This window comes from Chamaea fasciata, unplaced genomic scaffold (assembly GCF_029207755.1).
Source record: "Chamaea fasciata isolate MVZ Bird 193981 ecotype frontalis unplaced genomic scaffold, bChaFas1.0.hap1 SCAF_1, whole genome shotgun sequence".
Taxonomy (NCBI): Eukaryota; Metazoa; Chordata; class Aves; order Passeriformes; family Sylviidae; genus Chamaea; species Chamaea fasciata.
Genome location: NW_027094086.1, coordinates 21815774 through 21840501, shown reverse-complemented (window position 1 = coordinate 21840501; position 24728 = coordinate 21815774). Strand labels below are relative to the sequence as shown.

The following is a 24728-nucleotide window of genomic DNA, read 5'->3' as shown; positions in this document are numbered from 1 at the left end:
ATGGGAGAATTGTGTTTTTAAGACAGTTGGCCCTAAACCAGTAAAATATCTTAATAAAAGAATAGCTTTATTCCAGAGCAATCAGTTTATTCATGCTCAGGAAGCTGAAGTCAAAATCACAGTATGGGTTGGTGTCTGACTCAGAGTGCTAGTTTATGTTGTGTTCTGCCTCATTCACTGAGGTGGCCCTGCCTGGAGAAGATAAAACACACACACACTTCCTGTCTTCTGTGTGCATTTTTTTGTACAGTAGTTGTTTCTGGACCAAGAAAAGCTTAATTTCCAAAAGCAAGCGCCCACGATCTGAGGGACTGAGATTCAAGAAATGAATATATCTTCTGTTAAAGCTTCTTTTCTAGCAAATACATCACTCAAAAGGAAACATCACTGAAAGAAACATTAGGCACATCCTGTAATCCAGCTGTTAATATCTTTCTTTCTCAACTGGACAAGACGTATTTTGCAGCCTACGAAATCTGCATGTATATGGTTTTAATGTTCATCTTTTTATACTGAGTTTAAAAATCATATACTTCAGTATGTAAGTAATAAGGCACAGTATTTTTATACAGCCTTCATTCAACAACCTCAAAGAAGTAGGCTGATGGCTGTAGCTTTCTCCTGCAGACAAAAAAGACGTTTACGAAAAAGATGGGAGTGGTTAAGAAATGGAGATATTTTAATTATTTTTCTCCTCGTTAAAAATTGCATCCATGTCTGAGACCCGTTAGCATTCTGACAAAATGAGTATTGAATGATCATGTATATTGGTATGATCATTTATGGTAACGTGGCAGGTTGTGGCAGAGAGGTGTTGGCTCTCTGCTCAGCTGTAGAAATGTGCCTGTAGACAGATAAGTGGTGTGCACCCGGCGCTTTTCAAGTCCAAATTAGCCAAGTAGTCTAAAGCTGGGAGGATAACATCAGCTCACAGGAAAATATAGAAGCATGTTGTGATCTTGAAATTCATTAAAAGGGACTTATGGGTCAACACTCATCTCTCTGTCAAGTCTTAATATTACACATAACCACAAGTGGGAATAAGGAGTATTTGTAAAACACAAGGCTGAAACAGCGTAATACAGCGTTAACAGACTGTGTAGCATTTCTTGACCCCCTAGTTTCCAAGTAGGAATTGAATTACTCTGGTACTGTTAATGTGTGACACAACATATGATGAATAAAAATAACCCAATCACATTGTAGTGCTTTAGTGGAAGTACTTCATTTTGGTTACTAACATACTGTCTTGCTGATAGGTTAGTAAGTGTGAAGGAAATTACTTGAAGGATGCAGGGTTTAATGAGGATTTTCAGATTTCTCATTGTTTGGATTTTTTTTTTTTGAGGTGTATATATTGGAGGATTCAATTCTGCTCAAATCAGAGATGTTTTTCATATATATTAGTGCAATATACATGAAAATTTTCACCTTAAAATAGAGTGAAACAAGATTCAGAGGAAACTGGAGTCTCCTATCTTCTACTTAAAAAGATTTTTTACTCCAAGGCAACTATTTCTGTACCGTTTTTTGTGTCATGTACATTGCCAATACACCATTTTCCTTCTTCTTCCAAACACTGCCATGCCATTTTCAGATCTCCAGTGTCAATAGTTCACAGCAGTGAAGAGAAAAAGGAGCAGCCTTCAATTTCTCTGCTTAGAGTTCAGGCTGTTTCATACAGCTTTTCATTTCTGCGCTTAATCTCTGTTATTGAACAGAGATGCTGCTGAAAAATAAAGCATTTGACTGTGGTTTTGCTCCCTATTGCCATAATCATCCTTCTAAATAAGTGTGCTTGCCACAGTGTGTGGTTTTCTAGCAAAACAGAGCTTGGAGTTACTTGGTTAAATCTGAGCTCATGGTTAAATAATACTTTTATGCACACTTAAGTGACAAGTGAATACAATCAGTGGAATTAAAACTGTCTTTGGCAGCTACAGAAGAAGACAAAAAGCTGCAGGGAAGTGTCTGCTGGAGAACCAAGCTAGTTGTTTAGCAGAAAAATTAAATATGCTTTTTTTGTGTTTGCTTTTATAGTGGCAGCCCTAGTGGTCACATTTTCTAAGAGCTAACAATTACATGAATTGTAGCGTAGGTTTTATTCAAATATTTTAAGGTAAAAGCTGCATATTTAATTCAACATGTGGGGATTTTTTTTTTTTTTTTTTTTTTTTTTTTTTTTTTTTTTTTTTTTTGTTGCAGCTAGTTCACTTATTCCCACTGCTAATGACTCAGTTCTGGCTTATAACCCTTTTCCAGGCTTTCTCAACTATTATTTTTGGCAGCTGATACTGCCCAGAGCTACCATCTTTCCTTAAACTTATCCAGATCAGGCATTAGTAATAAACCCCCTAGAAAAAATAAAGCTAGATATGTAGAAATCAAAGATTCTAAGTCAACTAAGTCTTTTGCAAGCTTCAAACTAGAAAGCCTACAGTTTGTGTAGTTCCAAAGCATGAGCTGTATTTTGTATAGGCAATCCCATAATGTTTCCCCTTGATTTCTTATCTCTAATGTGCAGATGACACTTTGAAACATACTGTCTCTTGCTCTGGTATATTTCTTGACATATTACAACATAGTTAGAAGAAACTGTAAACAAAATAAAGAGGAATAATCTTTTCTACTTGCTGACCAGTCTGCATTAATTGTTCAGTGATGTTTTTTCTGGCTACTCATACTGCTGAGTTCAGCAATCATTCCTGTGCCTTTCAAAATTTTTCATAGTTCTCTTCAGAAGTTGTCATGCAGTATACAGAATCACAGAATTGATAAGGCTGGAAGGATCCACAGTGGACCCTCTGGTCCAGCCTCCCTATTTGAGAAGGGTCATCCCAGAGCACATAGCACAGGATTGCATCCAGGTGGTTTTTGAATATTTCCAGCGGGGCTCTACAATCTCTCCAAGTCACCCACACAATAAAGAAGTTCTTCTTCATACTCAGATGAAACTTCCACTGTGTTAGTTTATACCACAGAGCACAGCCTGAAGGCGAGTTATGAAGTTATTCCTTCGTTGTGGCATAATTATTTTCATCATTTACTTTGCCATCTTTTCCTCAAGAGTAGCTTCAATAGATTACCACCTACTGAGTGGGTGGAAATACTGAAGTTTTGATGGGGTGGTTTTTTGGGGTTTTTTTGGGTTTTTTTTTAAACAGGATGTGTGATATCTAGTTTAGGTGTTTTCAAGTTTTGCTCTGCCCTTATTTTGAATCTTAATTTTCGGTCTTTCTATATTATTTTCCTCTATCCTTATTGATAGTTTTGGGGTGGCTTTTTGTATTGTAGTGCCACTTAAAAAATTATCTTACTGTACTCTTGAATTTGTTTTTCCAGCTCATTAAGCTTAGTGGGAATAGAATTCATCACCTTGCTTAGCCTCCTTTAAAACCCCCATTACTTTCTATTCTAATCCAATTTTGTGAGATTCTCATTAAGGAAGGAGTTTTGTTTCTAGATGTAATCTAAGAGAAATAAATATCCTATGTATGATAGCTTTGTGAGACTTTTGTTGCACACGTTACTCAATAACGTTGATAGGAAAAGGTAATTCCAATTTTGATAGACATTAGAAAGCACAAGACCAAACCAAGTATTCAAATATATTTAATCAGGTTCCTAAAAGAATGTCAAAGTATTTTAGGGACTGAGATTTAAAAGTATGTAGAAATGAATACTGCTGTATGTAAAGTATCTATGCACCCATGAAAGGCTGCAGTCTTTTGTCAGAAATGAAACCGATCCTTTTATAATTATGTAATTCCAAGGCTTCATGCTATAGGAAATATGCCAAGTATTACAATATTTAACTAAACTCAAATGTTTTATCACCAGCGGAGATTGTGAAGGTTTAAAAAAGGAAGTGTGTGAGTGTCAATGGCTCCGCAATGTAGTGTAAAAGACAACAGATGATAGAAGATGCTCTTTATGTGTTCCTAGTCAACATAGGGGAGTTCTTTGGATGTATCCAATGTATCCGTAATTGGAGGGTAGGAACATTGCTGTGGTAGTGTAGCAATCTTGAGCGTTTGTCCACAGGCGTTAAAAATTCAAATAATTTAACACTGAGAAGTTCTGGGAAAAAATCTAAAAGTTTAGTGGCACTGAGAGCAAAAAGAGCCACTTAAATGTGGCTTTGAAATATGGCCACAAATTTAACATGGTATTTCTTATTGCTGCTGTTGTGCACTATTGTACAGTTAGCAACAGAGAACCAAGAAAGATGATTCCTGGGTCATCAAGCCTTCTCCCATTGGGACAAAGCTTGTTATTTTCTCCATCTAATTAATAAATAAGGCTTTTAAAAGCAGCTCTCATGAGCACCAACGCTGTCCTTGCATGTCCCCATCTTTGTACAGTTTCTAGCCTTACACTTTATTCCTAGGGGAACTCAATTTTGACACAGAATTTCTATAAACCTTTCTTCTGTTAAATGTTTCACTCTTGAGGTGTCTGGATGGAACAGTATCTTCCTGTTGTTTAATTTCATTTAGTCTTCAACTCGCCACAGCAAAAATTAATATAGTTTTAAGATGAAGCATTGGAAACGTGACGTACTCCAGATGAGTCCCCACTGATGTCCTATACAAATCAATTAATATTTGTCCCTCACTTTTGGAGATATTTCACCTAATGTCTCTCAAGATGGTATTTGTGTATTCCAGGCCTCATCAAAATGCCTCACACTTTCCAGCTGGCATTTGCAGATCTTCACCTCTTTCCAATTGAATATGCAGCTTATAAACAAATGTGTTGTTATCTTTACATATATGACATGTGGGTTTTGATGTTAAATCAATCTCTTTTTCTTACACTTTAATCTTCAAAATTAAATCAGCTCTTCTGATTGACACTGCTGTGGTACTGTGTTTTACATATATTTGCATACATTACTGGTGTCAGAGGTTTACTGACAGTTATCAGATAATTTTTTTGTCCTAGATCTTGAACTAAAAAAAATTTAGTGACTGTGGTTGCTTTTTTCAGTCTTCAAAAATCACTGTGGCTTGACATATGTAGTTAAAATCCATCATTCAGGCTCTTTGGTTCCACATGTTAATTCCTCCAGAATTCTTTGGTGATTATTTATGTTCCTTTGCCCTCCCCAGCTTGAACCACTGAGCTCCCTGAATTTTCCTTCTTAACCTTCATTCCTATTAATTAATCAGCTTACTGTCATCTCCATCTGCATTATAGTCTTTACTGAATAACAAGGAAGAATGCTTACAAAACTTTTTCTAAATTTGCTTGCATCTCTGCCACATCCTTACTTTTTTCCTGGTTATTTATGTATGTTTGTCTATACACAGGGGTAAAACAGGTAATAACACATACATATGCAGTTTTTTCTTACTATTTGCTTTATGTCAGCTTGACTTTTAGTAATTCTTGAGCATGTACAGCTGCCATACCTGTGGATTTCTGTATCTTAATTCTAAAATCTTCATAGGTGGCTGAGTTTGCATTTGCTTTAAATTCATATACTCCTTCACTTTCTTGCTATTACCAAAGGAAAAAAAAAAAAAGGCACCTAGGATACAACTCTTTAAGATCTATACTTTTATTAAAATTGTTTTTCTAGTGTTTATAGATATGTCTGTAATAACTTTCTCTGCAGTTCAGTGATGCATCCCAAAATAATCCAAGTGGATTTACAGACTTAAATTTAGGGATCTAATTAAACAGAAGCCACTATGTATTTATTTGGTTTCATTTGCCTTTATTTGTCTAAATAGTCCTTGAATGAAAAGATCATATGCTTGCAAGTGCTTTGTTATTTCACCCAGGATTTTCAGCAGTGTTGGCCCAACACAAAATCTTGTGTTGTCTATTATGATTTTTTCTCTGCATCACTGATTAGTTTAATAAACTTATATTCTGTTATGTAATAAAACTAAAACAATGAGTTTAAAAAAAAGATTACTAGAATTTCTTTGATACCATGATATGTAGACATCTGATGGACTTTTTTGGCTGCATAATACAAATAATATTTATATTAATTGTCTTTGTTATTCATGGTTTCCTGAGGAACAAGCAGCTATTTATACAGAGGAAGACAAAGTTGGAAGTGTTAGTCTGCAGTGATGTTCTAAAAACATTTTCATTTAAGTCAAGACAGCACAAGATCTGAGTAATGGTTACAATTAAGATTTTCTATATGACCATTTGCTTCTATTTAGTTTAATTAGTTTTACAGTTTTAGCGTATAGATTAAAATGCATTATATTTGCAATCAACCATAAAGTAATTGCGCCTTGTCCCTTTTATCACAGATTCCTTGCAGCTTGGAGTACTGGGATGAGCTTCAGAAATCATTTGTTGCATTCCGGGAGTTCAGTCTATCAGAAAGCAAAGTCTGTGAACTGCAGCTGCCCAGTATCAGCCTCGTGAACGATCAGAAGGAGCTCATAGCCTCTGACCTGTGGAGGATTGTCCTCAACAGCAGCCAGAACGTGGCTGATGACCAAAGGTAATTTTGAAGGAGGAGGGAAAAGGACATCTAATGCTGCACTCCTGAGAAATCTGTTTCAAGAGACTTAGAAATCAAGGTACCTCTTTTATATGCAGTAAGAGTCGTTCGTCCTGCGCGAGTTTCAGACTGTAGCTCACCTTCACACAAGGGTATGGAGTGTGCACAAAAAGAGCTTTCCTTTAGGTTCATAGCCAGCCTGGCAGCATCATAACCGTCCATTTCCTGAATGCAGGGTTTACTGAAAAGTGCAGACAAACAGGTCCTGAGACCTCTTAGCTGCACGAGGCAGTAAATTCAGCTAATTAACAAAAGAAGGCTTAGGTGCAATCCGTTCTATAATGTAGCAGTAAACATTCTTCTTTCATGCAATACCTACACATCACCTTGATTCTCTGTTCAGTGCAAGTCAAGACTTGACTATTTTAAAGGTACTGAACAAAATGTTACTATTTCAATAGTATTGCATTATTATTCTCACAGATCGCTTGCTATGCTAACAGGAAAAAAAAGTAATCAGTGTTTTTAAACACTGGGGATCCATTTTTCATTATGTTTACAGCAAGAAACACTGTGCAATGACAGATAATCACTCTGTTTGCGTTCATTCCATTTTGGTTAATACGGAGAGTAAAAGAAATGAGTACAAATTCTGTCCAGAAACAGCAGTGGAATTGCTTTCAAAGACCTGCTTAACATTTTTTATTTAGAGCAGAAAACCAACAATTACTCTCTTGGTTCATTTGCTGATTCTTGCTGCTTGTTTATGAACCCAGGCTTCAATGAGTATGTAGCATCCATATATGTGTTGCATGAAGCTACAGAATTCAGAGAAATCAGGGAATATGAGCATGGCTAACAAAATCAATGAAGAAAATTAAACATCTGGTTTCCATTAATAGTATCAGGTTGGAAATGATTTCTTGATGTTAATTGTGAAAGAATGCATTTTCATCATTGCGAAGTTAAGTGTTTTAGACAAGGTTAATTCCTCTGAATGTGGGACCCTGGCAGAATTGCCTTCCTGGTCAGCTTAACACCACAGAAATGTGAACTCGGTGGGAACTGGAAATGATGTAGTGAAATTTAGTAGATTTTTTCATCAAGGCATTTAGCACTGTAGTCATGTTTATTGTTTTCTGCTCAAATAGGGTTTGTCACTATATGCAGTGTTTCATTCAGGGAGCTCTGATAAGCTAATGAGCTGTAATTGTTCAGAAACAACAGGAATTAAACTGAGGCATTTGCAGTTCACTGCACAAGGATAGCAGGAGAAAAATGAAGGCAGCAAAAAACATTTACCTCACTACTGAAGCATTTGAAGGTAAATAAACAGAAGAGAAAGAGGAAAGTCAAAGGAAAGTTCCTGGAAGTGACACCTACTTGTCCAGAGGCTGCAGAGTCACTAATCTGGATACTTTTGTTGGCCTGGGGAATTCATAATAGCTTTAAGAAGTGTAGTTTAAAGCTACGTGAACTAACAGTAGACTAGAAATTTAAAGATTTGTATAGGTCAGGGTGAACTCCAGAAGCCAGAAACCTGTGGGATATACAAGGAAACCCTCTGATTTCAATCAGAGGAGAGAAAAAGTTATACTCCCTGCCTCAGAAGTGTTTATCATCTGGAGGCATGGGTTTGCTCTCATGAGACCAAACCTGGAGACCTGGAGTACTGTGTCCAGTTCTTGGGGCCCCAAACTTAAGAAGTATGTGGAGCTGCTGGAGTGATTCCAGAGAAGAGCCACAAAGATGATCAGGGGTCTGGAGCATCTCCCCTGTGAAGACAGACTGAGAGACTTGGAATCTTTCAGTCTGAGGAAAAGGGGCTGCAAGGAGACCTTAGAGCAGTCTTTCAGAACCTAAAGAAAGCTGGAGACTTTTTACAAGGACATGTAGTGATAAGTGGGGATGGATTTAAGCTGAAAGAGGGCAGGTTTAGATTGGATATTAGGAAGAAATTCTTCACTGTGAGGGCAATGAGGCACTGGAATGGGTTGCCCAGAGAAGCTGTGGATTCCTCATCCCTGGAAGTGTTCAAGGCCAGGCTGGGTCCTGGTCTAGTTTAAGTTGTCACTGGCCTTGTCATGGGTGTTGGAACTATGGTCTTTAAGGTTCCTTCCAACCCAACCCAATCTGTGGTTTTATGATAAAAATTCAAACTGATCTCTCTAACTTCAAACAAAGTACTGCACTGAAAGCTTTTCTTAAGGATGGCTGCAGGAAGGACTGGTGTAAAAGTAGTCCTGACCTGTCTGGAGTGATCCTTCTCAGAAAAACTTAGTGGGTCAAAACAAGAGCTGCTGTTCCTCAGATATGACGCTTTGACCTACAGTGTTTGAGGCACAGTGGCTTTTTCTTGGAGACAGAGCGAACATGCCAGCGACATGTCACTGACCGGGAGGTTTTGAGACAGTGCCCAAGAACTGAACATGTATGGTTACAGCTAAAGAACAAATTGAAGGTAGTGGTTAAACCCTAAGGGATCATGTTGTGTTTAAGGGGAGCCTTGGGTAGCAGGTGGTGACAGAAACTGTGGACCTGCAGAGAAGACGAACATTTCTAGACGTCTAGTGGCTGATAGGAAGTCCTTGCTGGCAGTAACTTTGCTGAAACTGGGGCTTTATCAAACATACTACTGCTGGTATGGATAATTTCTGCTCACCAAGCACTCTGAAATATGTTCTAGATTCTACTTAAACAAAAAATGCCAAACTTTCTTGGTTTTGAGAAGAGACCAGTGCCCATGTTGTGGTAAATGTCAAAGTCTTATTCCTAAAGCAAGCATTTAACATGGGATTTTGCAGACTTGTGGGAAGAGCCTGGAGGCTTAATGCCAGTGCTGAGTGTTAAACCAGGGAATTCTAGAGCTGAGGGATCTGTGAGAGTAAGAAACAAAGGCTGTATAAAAGTTGAACCTCAGTTTTCCTTAACACACATGAGGATTTGACATTAATTACATGCTTCAAGTGTATGGTTGATTAGCAATTATAATAAACTGTTAATTGCAAAATATGAAACTGCTTAGTCTTGTTGAAGTTTATCTTCTTAGTTTGATGTTGCATTTTGGGTCAGACTCTAACCACTGCCATATGCATGCAGCTGCTGCTCAATGATAATATTTTTTCCTTAAAATTCTGCAAGGTTTGCCTTTTTTTTTTTTTTTTTTTTTTTTTGTGGTAACCTCTGTGATATGCTAATTGTTAATAGCAGAGAGCTGATCCGTTGCGGTTTAGTACTTTATTACTGATTCCTAACATAGGTTATAAGGTATGAAATTTAGGTGTCTCATGTGACAGAAAAACAACAAGGTTTGTGAGAAGATGTGGATTCAGCTGATATGATGAGCAGTAGCTGGCAGGGTGAAATAGAGCAAGCAGTAGTTAATATGGGAAAATGCAAAGAAGGCCTAATTGAAATCCTGTGGTATGCAAGCTCGTCTGAGATTGATCAGGAACTAACTGGAAGTATAAAAATCAAGGAGCTATCTGGCGAAGGGCATAATATGTGCATGTATGTTGTTTATTTTTGAGAATTTTGTATCCCATTCATTATTTCTGTGTATGTATAAAGTTTGCATGAACGCTTATGAACATTTATTCAATGAATGAACAAATTTGAAGTACTAAGTGAAATAATTTAGCATCTCTTTGGAGATGTACTACAGTGTTTATGAAAGAAATCATATATGGCATAAATGACTGTTTATGGAAGACCTTAAAACGGGAAATTATCACAGAATAAATTATTTTTATGGGTTGCATTTGCCTGTTGCAGGACTTACAAATCATAATTGAAATTACTTTTTAAGCTCTGTTTGGTTGGTGAAACACTAAAGCCCCTTCCTGGTTTGGTTGGGAATGATTTATAATTTTTTTGTTTAAATGGGTTACATTACAAGATGTTTTATATATTTGTGCATTGTCTGTGTAGTTTAAACAGTATTTTTATAATGAATGACACACTAATGTAAAATAGTAATTGGAAGTGCCTTGAGATACAAACCATGAAACAAGTACAAAAACTTTTAAATAAGCCTTAAATTGCTACTTTTTAAAAATTCAAGTGAGGAATCATGATCATGTTTCTTGCTAATTGTTTCAGCTTTTATTCAAAGTAAATGATGTACTGTATTTTGACCTCTAACAATTTGGGTTCAGACCAGCATTTGAGTCATAAATTAAATGAGTTAAGTGGTCTCTTTCTTCTTCCCAGTGGATATTTTCCCATGTTGTAGTTTCATCACAAATGGCAGTTTTGGTTTAAATATTCCTCTCTTAAAATAACAAGAATAATGCAGGTCACTGCTAAGTCATTGTTCTCAGTTGCCATATGTTTAATTTGAGCTACTTTGAATGATGTGAAATATCATAATTTATATTACTTCAAATGTAGGTATTTCCCATTTTAAATATTCTGTTATTTCCCAGCATTAAAAAAAAAATAGAAAGAAAAAAAATCTGGTAATAAAGTCAGGTCAGTTTTATTTTTAATTTCCTCTGATTTTGCTACATTCCTCCTTTAGCATGATGTGCCAAACCCAAAGCAGTAAAATTTGGTTCTTCCTCTTCCTTTACAGCTGAAAAAGTGCGGAGAGCCCACACTTTGTTTTGTAGCTCCAAGGCAGCCAGGAAATGTGGGAGTGTTTTTATATTGTATTCACTTGATGAACAAATTTTGATTTCAAAATCACATCTTCTTCTGATATTAATGCTCCTACTGTTGTTCACCAAGACTTAATAGAACTTTTCCTGTGTTTTCATTTAACACTGCTTTATTTGCTGTTTGTGCACAGCATGTGATAAAGGGCTGTGGGGTTTTTTTATTGTTGTGCTCTCTGCACAGTCAAAGGAGAAAGTGGCAGTGCTACAGGTCTGATGGAAGTCTGCCTAGGCAAAAAGTTTAAATGGGATTCAATTTAAAACCAAAGGGTCATGGTAGTGGCTACAGTTCCTCTTTAAATACGGTACAATTATTATATGACCTTTTTATGACAGTTGAGGTTTTTGAAGAAAATACTACAATAATTTGATTGCTGCTTTTAGTATATTTTGTACTGTAGCTGGTTTATACTGTTCCTGTCTTCTTATCTTCATAATGACATGGGGGCTATAATTCTGAATATGGTTTCTGGTTGAGTAAAAATCAAATGGACCCCCACACAGATAAAACAATTGCACTTCAGAAAAAGTCCGGGAAGATGGGAAAACAGTGATGAAAGATCCTTGTTGCATTTTTTTTTCAGGTGGTTTCTAGAAGGCTATTTTCTGTCTGTAGAGACTTTACCTTCTAAACTGTGGTTTAGGATGCACTTTGCTGCTCCTCTCAGTCCTCCACTGCCAGCACTTGTCCCTCCCTAGCAGGGGAGAGGATGCAAGGCCAGTTCCATCCCATGGGGCAGCACTGAACCACCCTCATTTGCTGTTTCTCTCTGGTTAAATTTTTAAGCATCTGGTTGGACTCTGAATTTTGCAGGGTTTCAGTGTTGGGCCTTTTTGGTTTCTAAGGTGACTCCATTGGGAAACAAAAAGCAGCTTAGAATTTTTTTGTTCCCAACATTTTAAATAGCTGAGTATTACCTCTGTATGGTCTGTTGCTTGTGGGGCAGAAAAAATGGAGAAGAAATATGGCTAAATGCTTTACATTGTCTCCCTGGTGTGAAGCTCCTGCCACATTTCCTTCTGCATCAAGCATGTCCTGTTGCTCTGTCATCGTGGTGTTTATGAGTGAGAAATCACAAAAGTTCCACAATGGTAAAATGCGCAAATAATAAAAAACAGATATATAAAATTTGACTAAATAAGAAATTGGAAGGTTTTGTTTGGTTTTTGTTCTATGAAAATGTGCATCTTCAAAATATATAAAAAGAAATAAAAATGCTTATTCACTGATAGATGAGTCAAGAAATAGGTTTCTGAGGAAAAAAAAAATATATTTTCAGAATTAACCTCAAATATCAGAAATAAATACCAGAACTAAATGGCCTTCCTCTTCACTGCAATCAGTGTTACAGCTGTTCATGAAATTAAGTCTTAATTCAGAATATCAAGGTGCAATTATTTTTAAGTTCTTCATAGTTTGGTTAACATTTGTTTGCATTCATCTACCCCAACAGAAAACTGTTTTCATTTCATGTGTTCCTGAATTCCTGTTTCTAATCAAAATGCAATGAGCAAAAAATCTGAAAGTATTAATAGTTACTTTGAGAGAGCTAACCAGTTTTGCAGATTCAAAAGTACTCAGTTGTCTAAATCAGCATGTGAATTTTTGTCCTTTTGGATTTGCTTCCTTCCTTTGTTCCAGCAATCTAAGAAATACCCATGGCAGAGCAAAGTAAAGCATCCTATTTCTCTGTTATCCCGTTCCACAGATGTTTTATCATGTGAACACAAAGATTAATTTTATTTCCAAAGGTGCCAGTTCTCAAAAGGCCTACAACACTGTTTTTGGAATTTAAACAGATAAAGAAGCACAGGAAAGCCTAAAATTCTGATTAAGTAATTTATCTTTCTTACTTTACTGACCTATTCTCAATATCCTGTCATGATTTTTTTGATAATTAGCTAATCTTAGTTGGCTTTTACTGCTGCGTAAGTATTTTATGTCCACAAGTCTTAAGTTGGATTTAAGCTCTATAAATAAATACTATACTCGATAGTTACTGCAGCTCTAAATAGTATGGATAAATTTATTTATCCATGGAATTCCATGCATTTGCAGCTGAACATTTTGAGTACCTACTATATTTGTGCATAATTTTGAAGTAAAACACATTGCATGATGAAAAATCTGGTCCTAAAAGCTTAAGGTGTGTTCCTTGGAAAGCCATTGTTCAAATCTGAACTTATGTTTGAATTTAAAATATGTTTAAAATATTAATGGAAGTGGATTTATGGTGCTTTATTAAAAAATAATGACTTTTTGATAAAAATATTAAGCTGACCTTAGTCCATCTTTCATTTTTATTTTAAAAATAAAAACAATATTTGACTGAGGATGTGATTGTAATTCTTTTGAATCAAGTCTAAACTTTCAGTTTAAAACTCTTGATAGCCAGACTTCAAAAGGAGTGAGAAAAAGGAACATTAAGGATAGTTTTGGCTAAATTAGAAAGTTTATTTGTACTTCTGTGGTGTCTTAGCGGCTTACAGAATTGTGATGTAGTGTTAGTTTCTCTCAAGAGACTGAAAGATAATGCTTGGAAATTCATGGTGTTACGAGCACAGTTATGAAAAAAAATCAGGGGGTTGGCAATTTAAATGTATAGTTAATATGTTGTAATACATGCTCGTAAAGGGCTCCAGACTGATTTTATAATACTTGGAGATTATTTTTGAATTATGATTTTAGAGTGAGAAGGGCCAAGGAAATAAAGCTTAGAAAGACCAGAGGTTCATACATAGAAGTAGTTCAGTGGTTGCAAATTGGTTTCCTTAAAATCAGGTGGAAAAAACCAAATCATTCTTTTGACCAGATGAACTTTCATCTCATTCTTATAGCTTTAATGACAATAATGTACTCTATTTAGCTATTTCAACAATTGAAGATACCTGGCATAATTTGGTTTTGTTTTCTGCAAATAGGCTTTGGGTTTGTGGTTCAAATATTTGTAAACTGAAAGTGTAGTTTGATAAAAGCATGGATGGATTGCATACTCGTCTGTTACAGTCTGCTTTGGAAAAAGTACAGACACTGGCATTAGCAGTTAAAATAAAACTACTATGTTGTCTGCGTAAGAAAATGAGGGTGGAATGTCCTCAATTCCTATAGGAATCCTGAAAGTGCTGAAGTGCTACTTTGTTATCTTCCTTCTGCAGCTCAGAAAGTGAATCTGGCTCCCAAAGTGCGTGCGATCAGCTTGTGACCCCCACGGCATTAGCAGCTTGTACCAGGGTCGACTCCTGTTTTACTCCTTGGTTTGTGCCATCCCTAAGTGTGTTGATCCAATTTACCTGTTTGGAAGTCCACCTGTGCCATCATCTTGATCAACTCGGCACAGGTATGTACTGCTTTATGTGGAATAATAAAAACATACAGTTCACAGATGCTGCTTAAGCACTGTCCTGCTCTGCGTAGTAATTTCCTCATTCAAACCGTCATTCTTGAGAGAAGCCATCGCAAACAGCCACCAGTGGCACAGGCTTCAGGGTGAGACTGATGACCTGTGTGCACTGAGCCTGTCCACAGGGCTGGCAGTGAGGCTGGGAGAGCAGCCCCTTCCTGCCCCGGGAACGGGTAACTGTAGAAGCCGTCTGTTTTCCATAGTCTGATTAGGGACAGCAGGTGCCACTTCACTTCTGAGCCATCTTGGTGAATGAATTGGATCTTTTACATTTTCCAGTGTATTAACAGCACTGTTAAAATACTTGAAGATTTTGCAACCCGCTTAGTAAAAATTCCTTCGAAGAGCTATGAGAATTGCAGATTTAAGTTATTTCAGTTATGATCACTTTTGGAGCTACATCTGGTTTTGTTCAATGCTCTCTGTCATTGCATTAATGGCAAATACATTCCAAGAGAGCTTTAGATTATTGTCTGATTTTCAAATGCCAGGAATGCTTTATATGGAAGATGGGCAAACTTCTTGGATAATTTTGACAGGGACAGCTTTGTGTGTAGTTTTTGTGTTTCTGCAAGTATTATAATATATTCATTATCAAATCATACCAAGACTGTCATTCAATGACTAGCAAATAATTTCTTCTCTATCAGCTACCTCTATCAGTACATAATCTTCCTCACTACTGCAGTCCAATTCCAGATGCTCAGTCTTTAAAATTACATATACCGGGAAAGGCAAAAATCAGATTAAAATCAAGCACAGCTGTTTTATTTCCCAACAATGACTGAGTTTATGCTGTTGTTGCTGTTGTTATAGCATCTAAAGGCCTTAAGTTTTGGTGCTCCTTTGTGCTATGTTATACACAAAGGGAGCACAAAACTTGTTGTATCCATTACAGTTTGTAGAATAACAGGGCTTGATCCTGGATAGGGATGAGTGTTTTGGTTCCAAATCTGTAGAGCACTAGAGCATATGCTAATTTTAAGCATGTGAGTAGTTCCAGCAACATAAATAATAACATCAATGGAAATATTCACATGCCTAATGTTACACAAGGGGTGTACGTGCCTTGCAGTGTCTGCTGCCTCAGTGCTGAGCACTTTGCACGACTAGAGACTTCGGCGAAAGCGATAAAATCTTTCTTGTGTTGCATTTCTCATGCTTTAGTCTCAGGATACTGTTTTGTTTCATTTCTAGTATTATGGGGTACTATGTCACATTTCAGTGGGTTTGTGGTCTTGAACTGTCCATAACTGCAGCAAAGACAACTTCCAGTGTGGAGCCTGTTGGCCCGCACAGTCGCATGTCAGCAAATACTGCATTGCTCATTTTTATTGTGTTTGTGTTGTGCTATGTGTAGAAGATCATATACACTTACTGTAGCAAAAATTCACACAGAAATATGGTCCCTGTTCCAATTAGGTGACAATCTAAAGCATTGAGCAGTGTGTAGATAAAGCAGTTTCACTGGCTGGTTTATCTACCATGAAAAGATTTTGGTTTGCAGATATTTTTTGTTTACAGCTGCTATTAATTATGGTACTGTTTTGCATCTAACAAACAGTGTGAACAGGATTTATTTCAGATTTCAGAAATGTCAACTCTTTGATAAATTTACTTGTTTTCATCTTACGCACAAGCAGTAAAAACACAATTTACAAAAACATAAAGAATGCAGCAATGGTGATGTTCTAGTGTTGTTTGTTCTTTTACTTTTCAGCACCACCAAAGTTTCTTCAGCCATTTTTATCTGATAAGAACATGCCATCTGAACTAGAATACATGATAGTTTCCTTTGGTGAGCCTCATGTGTATCTTCGTCAGTGGAACGATGAGTCAGTATTCCAGGAGATCCAGTTTTCGACTCAAGCTGACTGCAAACTTCTGGAGTGTCGGAATGTGACCATGCAGAGTGTTGTGAAACCTTTCAAAATCTGGGGGCAGATTGCTGTTTCCAGCGGCACAGCAGGAAGGCTGTTCAACTGCACGATAATGGTTGACCCTATTTTCATCAGCTTTGGCCAATATGCACTTCATTCTCTAAATACAGCAATTCAAGCTTGGCAACAGGTATGCAAACACAGTAATGAGAAAAAAATGTAGCTATTGTGATTAATTTAATAGCAAATTAGAATATCAACTGCTTTCATTAAAAATATTTCAAGATGTAAAAGCCCTAACTTACACTGAAATTTTTGTTTTCTAATAAACGTGAATTCTGCAGTAGCAATGAAAATTAGGAAAAAAGTATGTAAAGGTAGATGTAACCAGAACAGGCTGAGTTTCAGTGAAACTACATGGATTTATATCAGAATAATCAAAGCCCTGGTCTTGAAATGCAAAATATTCCATTAATTTATGAAAAGGTGAGTGCCACATGATACATCAGCTCAGCTCAGTCTGAGCAACAGCACATATTGTTTCCAGCTACTACTTCCATCCTTATTGAAGTTCAACACTAGTTTCACATTACATTCTGTGCAAGCAGCATTAATGGCTGAAGCCAGCCCCAGTATAAGAAACTTGCTTCTGCAATGACCCCTCAAAGGCCTGTAATTCCCTTACTCCACTATAGCCTTGAAATCAAATCATTCTCTTCATCTGCCTGAAGACCTATGTGGAGCCTGGGAATTAATTACCTATCATGGCACTACAATAACAAAGCCCCCAAAAAAGGATAAAACATCTGTTTTATATCAAAAAATTCTTTTTTAAGGGCATTCCATGGTTTTCTTGTTGCAAAAGGACATTCATAAAACAAGATCTAGTGTGATTTAAATCTTCACAGCTGGCTCAAATATCAATGTGAACAAAAATCTTTGTAGCTCCAATTTCTGTTTTTTGTCATATTTTGAACAATGCTTTTAATAAAAAACAAACATAGAAAGTACAAGAGAGTCCTTGGTAGGCTGTTTAAACCCAAAATATTTCTGACTTAGTACTAGTCCCTCATCTAAGACATGTGTGGCAACTACTGCAAAATGGCCTTCAGAAAGGTCAGCTTCCTCTTAGGGTGGGGGAAAAAAGATCTCTCAGACATAGCTATACATATAAATAAAATATGGTGCATAAATATTTAAATGTTTTAAACCACATCACAGTGTGAATGACTGACTGACTACTCTGTGCCTTGAAGGAATATTCTGAGTTGAAAAAATGGAATTGTATATTTGATTAAGTAGAGCCATATGTCGCATGGTATATTGCTGACAGGTACATTCTATGAATAGTTGGTACTGATTTATACATGGATTTGGCAATGTTAACATGAGCCACAGGAGGATATACTTCTGTAATTGTTGCTGTAATTTTCTCGTTTCCTCCCATGTCAGGGGTACTTGCCACCATGTTCTGATGTGGTGGGTATCTAGCCCAGAGTATTTGAGATGAAAAACTTGCATCGCTTTGAAATTAGGGAACAGTTAACACGCAAGTGGGTTCAAAATGGCTTATTAAATTAATTGTTGCCAAGATGTTTTTATGTGACTTTACCTCCAGTTTGAGGGAGTTGGCATGCCCTGAGTGGGGAGGGAATAAATTTCCCAATAATAAGCATTGTTTGATGTTTGCTGTTCACACAAAATGCAGTATAAATGCTACAACTAGAAGCATGAATTTAATAGCCAGCAAGAGTTATTTGAATTCTCCACATATTTTTTACTGGATTAAAATCTGCAACAAGTGATGTTGGAGTCAGCAGACAGGCAGATGAAGCGTGAAACAATTCGGCCATGCACCTTTAGGTCAGGAGTTCAGAATTAACAGAAGCCACTGTCAGTGTCTTTGTTTCCTGGATATGGACTGATAATTGTTGGATGGATTTTTGTTGGTTTTGTTATTTTTTGGTTGGGATTTTTGTTTTTGTTTTTGTTTGGGTTTTTTTTTATTAAGTAATGGTGAACATTTTGAAAGTACATTAAGCCTAAAAAATACCAGGCTTTATACTTCTAAATCACATGCTGAAAATCTGAGAGGATTAGCACTTTTTAAAAACAGTTTCCCCTTTTGACAGATTTCACTGTCTAATCTGAAATCCCTGTTTAACTACAAGCAGTAACTGGCTAATGCACCTCTAAACACAGAACTAGAGTAATGGGTTTAATAATTAAAGACCTGGGCAAGGAATTTCAATATTATTATTTATTTTGTTTTATTATTTAATAATAACACAGCCACTATCAATTGAGATAGAAAATGCATGTCTCCTTTGAATATACACTGGTGGAATATGTGTTATTTTTTCCCCTTTATTTGGGCAAGTAAGTCTTCATTAATTGTTTTGCAGCCTTAGTGCTTTGAGTTACCTAGAGATAGAGGGTCAGCTGAGAAAACAGCTCCCCAAGTATAGTACAAAGTGTTATTTCGGAGAAAAAGCTTTTCCTTTGTGGTCTCACATTGCAACTGTTCTCGCGTTGCAACTTCACAAGTTAGGAAAGCTCCTGTTTAAAACCTGATTTGGACCACTAGAACTTCTTTTCTCAAGGTTTGCATGGTGCTTAACCTTTCTGTTGGCAGTTGTGTAAGTTTTCTTAATGAGCCGGGGTCAGTCAAAATTACATCTGTGATTACAGTAGTTTCCCCATCTTTCTACAGTAAGCACAAAGAACAAAGGGAAAAGGATACAGAAGGTTTCTAGCTGATAATGCCAGGACATTACTATGAGAGTGAAGTTTAAAGAATCCTAAGGAAAATGTTCTTTTCTCTTAGAGGGGCTCCAAGAGAGATAAATTGCTAAAGACTCTCTGTGAAAAAAACATTACTAGGTGACAGAGTGTGTGTGTGTGTGTCTGTGTGCATGAGAGGGAGAGAAACAGCTTGCACAAGTCTTCGGTAGCTTGTGAAGCACAAAGAAAATAACTTTGTGCATATAAAGAGGCCTAGGCTTTTATGGTGTGGGTTTTTTCCAGATCCAGAAATGCTTTGAAATAGCTGTGAGCTAAGACACAAGCAAAAAGTCCTGAGACAGGGAAGGCCTGGTGACTAGTATTATGTGGGATGTTTCTCTCTCTGAAAAGAATTCACAAAATATTTGAAAGACCAATAAAGGAGAGACACTTTCCAGGCCTCTCTGAGAGAAAAGAACAGCTGAAAAATGATCTAAAGAGGAGCAGGAAATTGTCCCCCAGGAACTGACCCTAATCTGTATCTGATTCAGGCTGTTAATCTTTTGCTGATTCTTTTGATTTGCTGTTTTAATTCAGACAGGGATTTTTTTGCTAATCCACGCTTAGGTGTTTTCAGCTCCTGGAGTCATCATTCAGCCCTTCAGCATCATTGCCACACAAATGGCCTGGTTCTATTTGGTTTTATTGTGCCTGGTTTCTTTAGACATTCTTTTATCAATCAAGATTTCTTCACTCCATCCTTTTGCTGACCTTTTTTTTTTTTCTCTCCTTTTCTGCTTACTCTGGAAGCTTCTACTGTCAAACTTCAGCAGCAATGTGGGATCCAGTTCTCTGTGATGGGTACAGGGTGCTGCTGCAGATCCCCAAGGACAAGGAAGCATGGGTGTCCAGTGCATAGTTGTCACACTGAGCTAAAGCAACCTCAAGTTTTCTTGATGTTCCTGTAGTCATCTGTTCTTGTCAAGACTGGAGGCATCAGTAACTTCCTCTTAAGCCTGGCAGCACGGAGCAATGCCCTGTTATGCAAATCTTGGTGTTTCCTTGGTTAAAACTTTGGAACTATTATAAAATGGAGCCTAAAATACCTCTTTCACTTGACTTTGAGAACTGTTGTTGTTAAAAGCATTGGATTCTAGTAGGAAATCTAGCTTTCAAGACTAATGATTAATGGCAGTCATTCATCAGCACCAAAATGTGTGCAAAGTGTATTAATAATTCCTGAGAGGATAACACTCCCCAAGCAGAATTTAGAAGTTCTATGCATGCCAAAAACTCGCTGGATTCTCTTTTCTCTTTGGGAAATGCAAAACCCTACAGTTTGTGTTTACTTATTTGAAACTAAGTTAGCTAGTAAGGTAAAAAGAAGGAGGTTTGTCATCTTACGGCATTGTTCTTTCAATCTCTGTGTAATCAGGAAGAAAATGTGTTGGTGTGAAAAGAAAAAGCTTTTCTTAAATCCCTCAGAGGTTGTGTATAGGTTTGACTCTAATAACATACTGAGCTCTGTGGATAGTAAATCCTCCCTTTTAAAAAGAACATTTTGCAAAGCTGTAACAGGAAAAAATATATATATATATATATTTGCGGTAGACTTAAGGGTATGTGGGTATGGCAGCTTGACAGTAAAAAGTCATAGATCCTCCACTGGAAAATGCCAAAATAAACTCTGCACTCTGAAGGGGCACAGTAAATGTCAGCCTTGAGCACACTCAGATCTGCTACTGAACGTGATACAGAGATACTGCTCTGTAAAGAGTTTTGCTGCTTGGAGGAAGTGCAGTTTTGGTTAAGCTCACCTGACCCGTTTCACAAAAGATATCTGATCTTATGCAGAAGAAGTAATAAGATTTTGGAAGAAGCTTTAATCTAAATATTCTCATGCTAAAATATTCCTAGGGTGAATAGTATTTGCACAAACACTCCCAGGCAATCATTCTGACATTCAGTTACAAAAGGAATTACAACCTGCTTTGATTAAGGACAAAGAGGCAACAGACGCAAACTGAAACAGAGAACGTTCCATCTGAGCATCATGGAAAACATCTTTACTGTGAGGGTGACCAGTCACTGGAACAGATTGCCCAGAGAGTTTGTGGAGTCTCCTTCTTTGGAGATATTTAAAAGCTACCTGTGTGGGATCCTGTGCCGCTTGCTCCAGGTGAACCTGCTTTATCAGGGACGTTAGACTAGGTGACCTCCAGAAGTCCCGTCTAGCCCCCAGACATCCTGTGATTCTGCCTGTAGATTCACCTTAGGTTCTTCTGGAGTAATCAGTAGTGAACATGCAGTCAAGGATGCTAAACTGGACATAGCTTGCACACTTCACTTCTCAGAAAAACTTCCACGTGCATCACCCAGTGATCTGCTACAAGCAATGTACCAAACTGGTTTTCAAGGTTAACTAAGGCTGCATAGGGATCTATGAGGAAATATTCCTCTCCCTCTTGTTTGATCTCTGAATTTCTGCAGGCTTCCAGGCTCATTGTTATCAAAGACCTAAGAGATCCATATGATTAGAGGCAGGGAAGGTGCTAACTTTGTAATGTCCATTTAAAAGATCCACTGAGAGAGCAAGGAGGGGAAGCAGAATCAGCTCTCAAAAACCATGGAGGTTCCATAAGTTAGAGAAAACGTTGTGGGAAGGAAGAATATGAAACGAGTAGCTGAGCTAGGTTATGAGGAGGGAAACCAATCAACAGGAAAATATTGTCATAACGATGTGCTAGGAAAGATGGGTCAATAAGAGGTAACAAAACCCACAAGAAGATGAATGTTTTGCGTTAGAACAATTAAATTGCATAAAGACTATCCAAGTGTCGGTTTCTGTGAGTAACTGTTGCAGTTTCTAGATAGTTGCTTGTAAGTGGAAGGTGCCAGCCCACTTGTGACTAGGGCAGAAATATATGAGAGATGATCTCTAAATCAAGTTATCAGTCACACTTTGACCTCTCCCATAGAAGGGGTTAGAGTTCATGCTTTCAGGGGTAGAAGACCTGTAGCCGTGGCAGTTTTTATGACTATCATATAGTCTCATTGTGTCAACAGAGTGACAAGCAGCCAGATGAAAAGCAGAAAGAGAGGGATGGAAAGATAGTGGAGAAAAGAATATTGTAAAATCTAAAATACTTCTAGAACCCGTGATTTTTTTTTTCCTATTAAATGGCATGATGCATTTTCAAACTAGCCTCATGGAGGTGTGAAAATACTCTCCTCATGTCTCCTTTTTTTCTTTAGTTGTCTTTTCAAGTGCTGTGGTATCAGGAAAGAGGGAGTCTTCTGCTGATCCACAACAATATTTCAAAGTAGAAACGGAAGCTGGGGAGGAGGAACTGTAAACCTGTTGGCCTGAGAGCTCAGTTGTCAAGCACTGAGAAACCTCCTCATGGCTCTCTGCTCAGGCTGTTGTACCCTGTCTGCCCTATGTAACATCATTTCCCACGGAATTTAATGTTGTTGAAGTTTTTTTTACTCGAATTAAAAAATACAGTTTTATTGTAGTTTTAAATCCTTAAGATTTGCACTACAGAAACATAAAGTAAAATATTTTGAGTCTTAGGATATATTTTGTCAACCCAGAAGCTAGATTTTGCAGAGATTACGATGAGGCTAAAGCGAAGGGAAGAGATCTTGCATTTCTGTGTTGTAACAGTCGCCACTGGGCAAGCAGCTGCCAAATGTCCTGCAGCTGACATTGATTCTTACTGGCTTTCATATCCCTTTCCTTGCAGAACCGGTGCCCTGAGGCAGAGGAGTTTGTCTTCAGCCATTTCGTGATCTGTAATGACACCCAAGAGACACTGAGGTTTGGCCAAGTGGATACTGATGAGAATATTTTGCTGGCTACTCTCCACAGTCACCAGTACAGCTGGCGCTCACACAAGTCCCCACAGGTATGTCAGAAACAGCCTTCCAGGGCGGCATTTGCTAAAGCTGATGGTGGCTTTATGCACTGACTCTTTGGTTTGCTCTGTGGTCTCACCTATCTCTAAAGCTCCAGTTCCTTCAGGAGTCACACACTGCGGCTGCAACACAGAGAAAAGGTAAACAAAGTGTGAGGAAAGCCAGAAGTCTTTAAAAATTGCACAAGGGTAGAACTGGATGTGCACTTTTTGTAAAACGAAGCAGTTGTGTGAAGCTTCTGAAAAAAAGGAAAGACAGCTTGCCAGATTTCTATAACTAAGTGATCCATATTCTCTGAGATGTACATTAGAGGTTTGGGGAATTTTTTCAACCAATTGTTTTTACCAGAAGCATCTGTTCATTGAAATTGTTTGCAGAACAGGGTCAAACTGGACAAAGCTCTCAACTTAGTGTTTGCCTTAGAAAAGATTTGAAATTGTCAGAAACGCCCCGCTTATATAGTTTAAATAATAGACTTTCTGGATTATTGGATTTTTTGCTTTAAGGATAAACACTGAAACTGTCATAAAATACTTTTAAACTATCAACAAGAAGTATTTGAATGAAACTACAGAATCATTTAAGTTGGAAAGACCTTTAAAATCATTGAGCCAATCCCTGTACTGCCAAATCTACCACTAAACCATGTCTCTAAGTGCCACATCTACATATCTTTTAAAGACTTTCAGGGATGGTGACTCAGCCATTCCCTGGGCAGCCTGTTCCAATGTTTGACAACCCTTACCATGAAGCAACTTTTCCTAATATCCAATCTAAATCTTCCTGGCACAGTTTGAGGCCATTTCCTCTTGTCCTATTACTTGTTACTTGGGAGAGGAGACCAGCACTTGGGTGGTGGTGAAAAATACACTTCTCATCTTAATTCAAGACAGGACAAGAACTTAAATCTAATTTAAAAAGTGTTTATGAAACAGCAAAACCATTTCTTCTCTCTGTATACACCCAGCTCCTGCGGAGTAGGAAACTACAGACCTGTGCCACCCCACTTGCTGAGCTGTAGTCCTGCCCTGAAAAATTATTAACATTTTAACAGATCCTGGGAGGAATGTAGGGAATGGAGCTCCTAACTCCTCCAGAGCCCTAGGAAATACCAGTCTTAGCATGTGAGAACGAAGGTGGCTTTTGAATGGTAATTCTAAACAGGAGTTGTGCCCACTTTCACTGCTGACAAGTTTCAAGTGACACTGGGAGGCAGAGATGGCAAATTTACTGTGGTTGTCATTCACATGTCAGCTGATGGAAATGCAAAACTACTGAATTTTACATGAATGTGGTAATCTGTGCAGAGCAAAATCTGCCAGAGTAAACAATTGCAGTTGACACTGAAGTCAGGGCATAAGTTAAGAGGAAGCCAAGCTAATAAAGGACCATCTTAGCCCAACAACAGAGGAGCTGTTACAAAAAAGTATGTGCTGGTGTAATAGTGACAGAGAAAGGCCTTTGGAGACTTTGGGACACTGGAGTACTGTATGTCCCTTTGCATGTTTTAAAAAAAGACATGTTTTCTCATACACGCAAAATGCCTGTGATGCCGCATCCCACAGGTGAGCAAACCAAGTGGTGACTGTGCTCTGTGCAGCTGGGAACATGTCACAGTGTGAGACAGGATCCCCACTCATCTCACTCAGGTGACATAGGGTTACAT

General features: G+C 37.6%; 1 protein-coding gene across 4 annotated transcripts in view; it reads left to right on the top strand.

Annotated features, from left to right (window-relative positions):
* VPS13B (vacuolar protein sorting 13 homolog B) overlaps nucleotides 1–24728 on the top strand; it is a 430899-nt gene that overhangs the window by 360575 nt on the left and 45596 nt on the right. For all 4 annotated transcript variants that reach the window (XM_066178010.1, XM_066178000.1, XM_066177992.1 and 1 more), the window contains 4 exons: nucleotides 6282–6478; nucleotides 14293–14474; nucleotides 16258–16607; nucleotides 22891–23052. In XM_066178010.1, the coding sequence (XP_066034107.1) occupies nucleotides 6282–6478; nucleotides 14293–14474; nucleotides 16258–16607; nucleotides 22891–23052 (891 nt within the window). The remainder of the gene's footprint in view (nucleotides 1–6281; nucleotides 6479–14292; nucleotides 14475–16257; nucleotides 16608–22890; nucleotides 23053–24728) is intronic.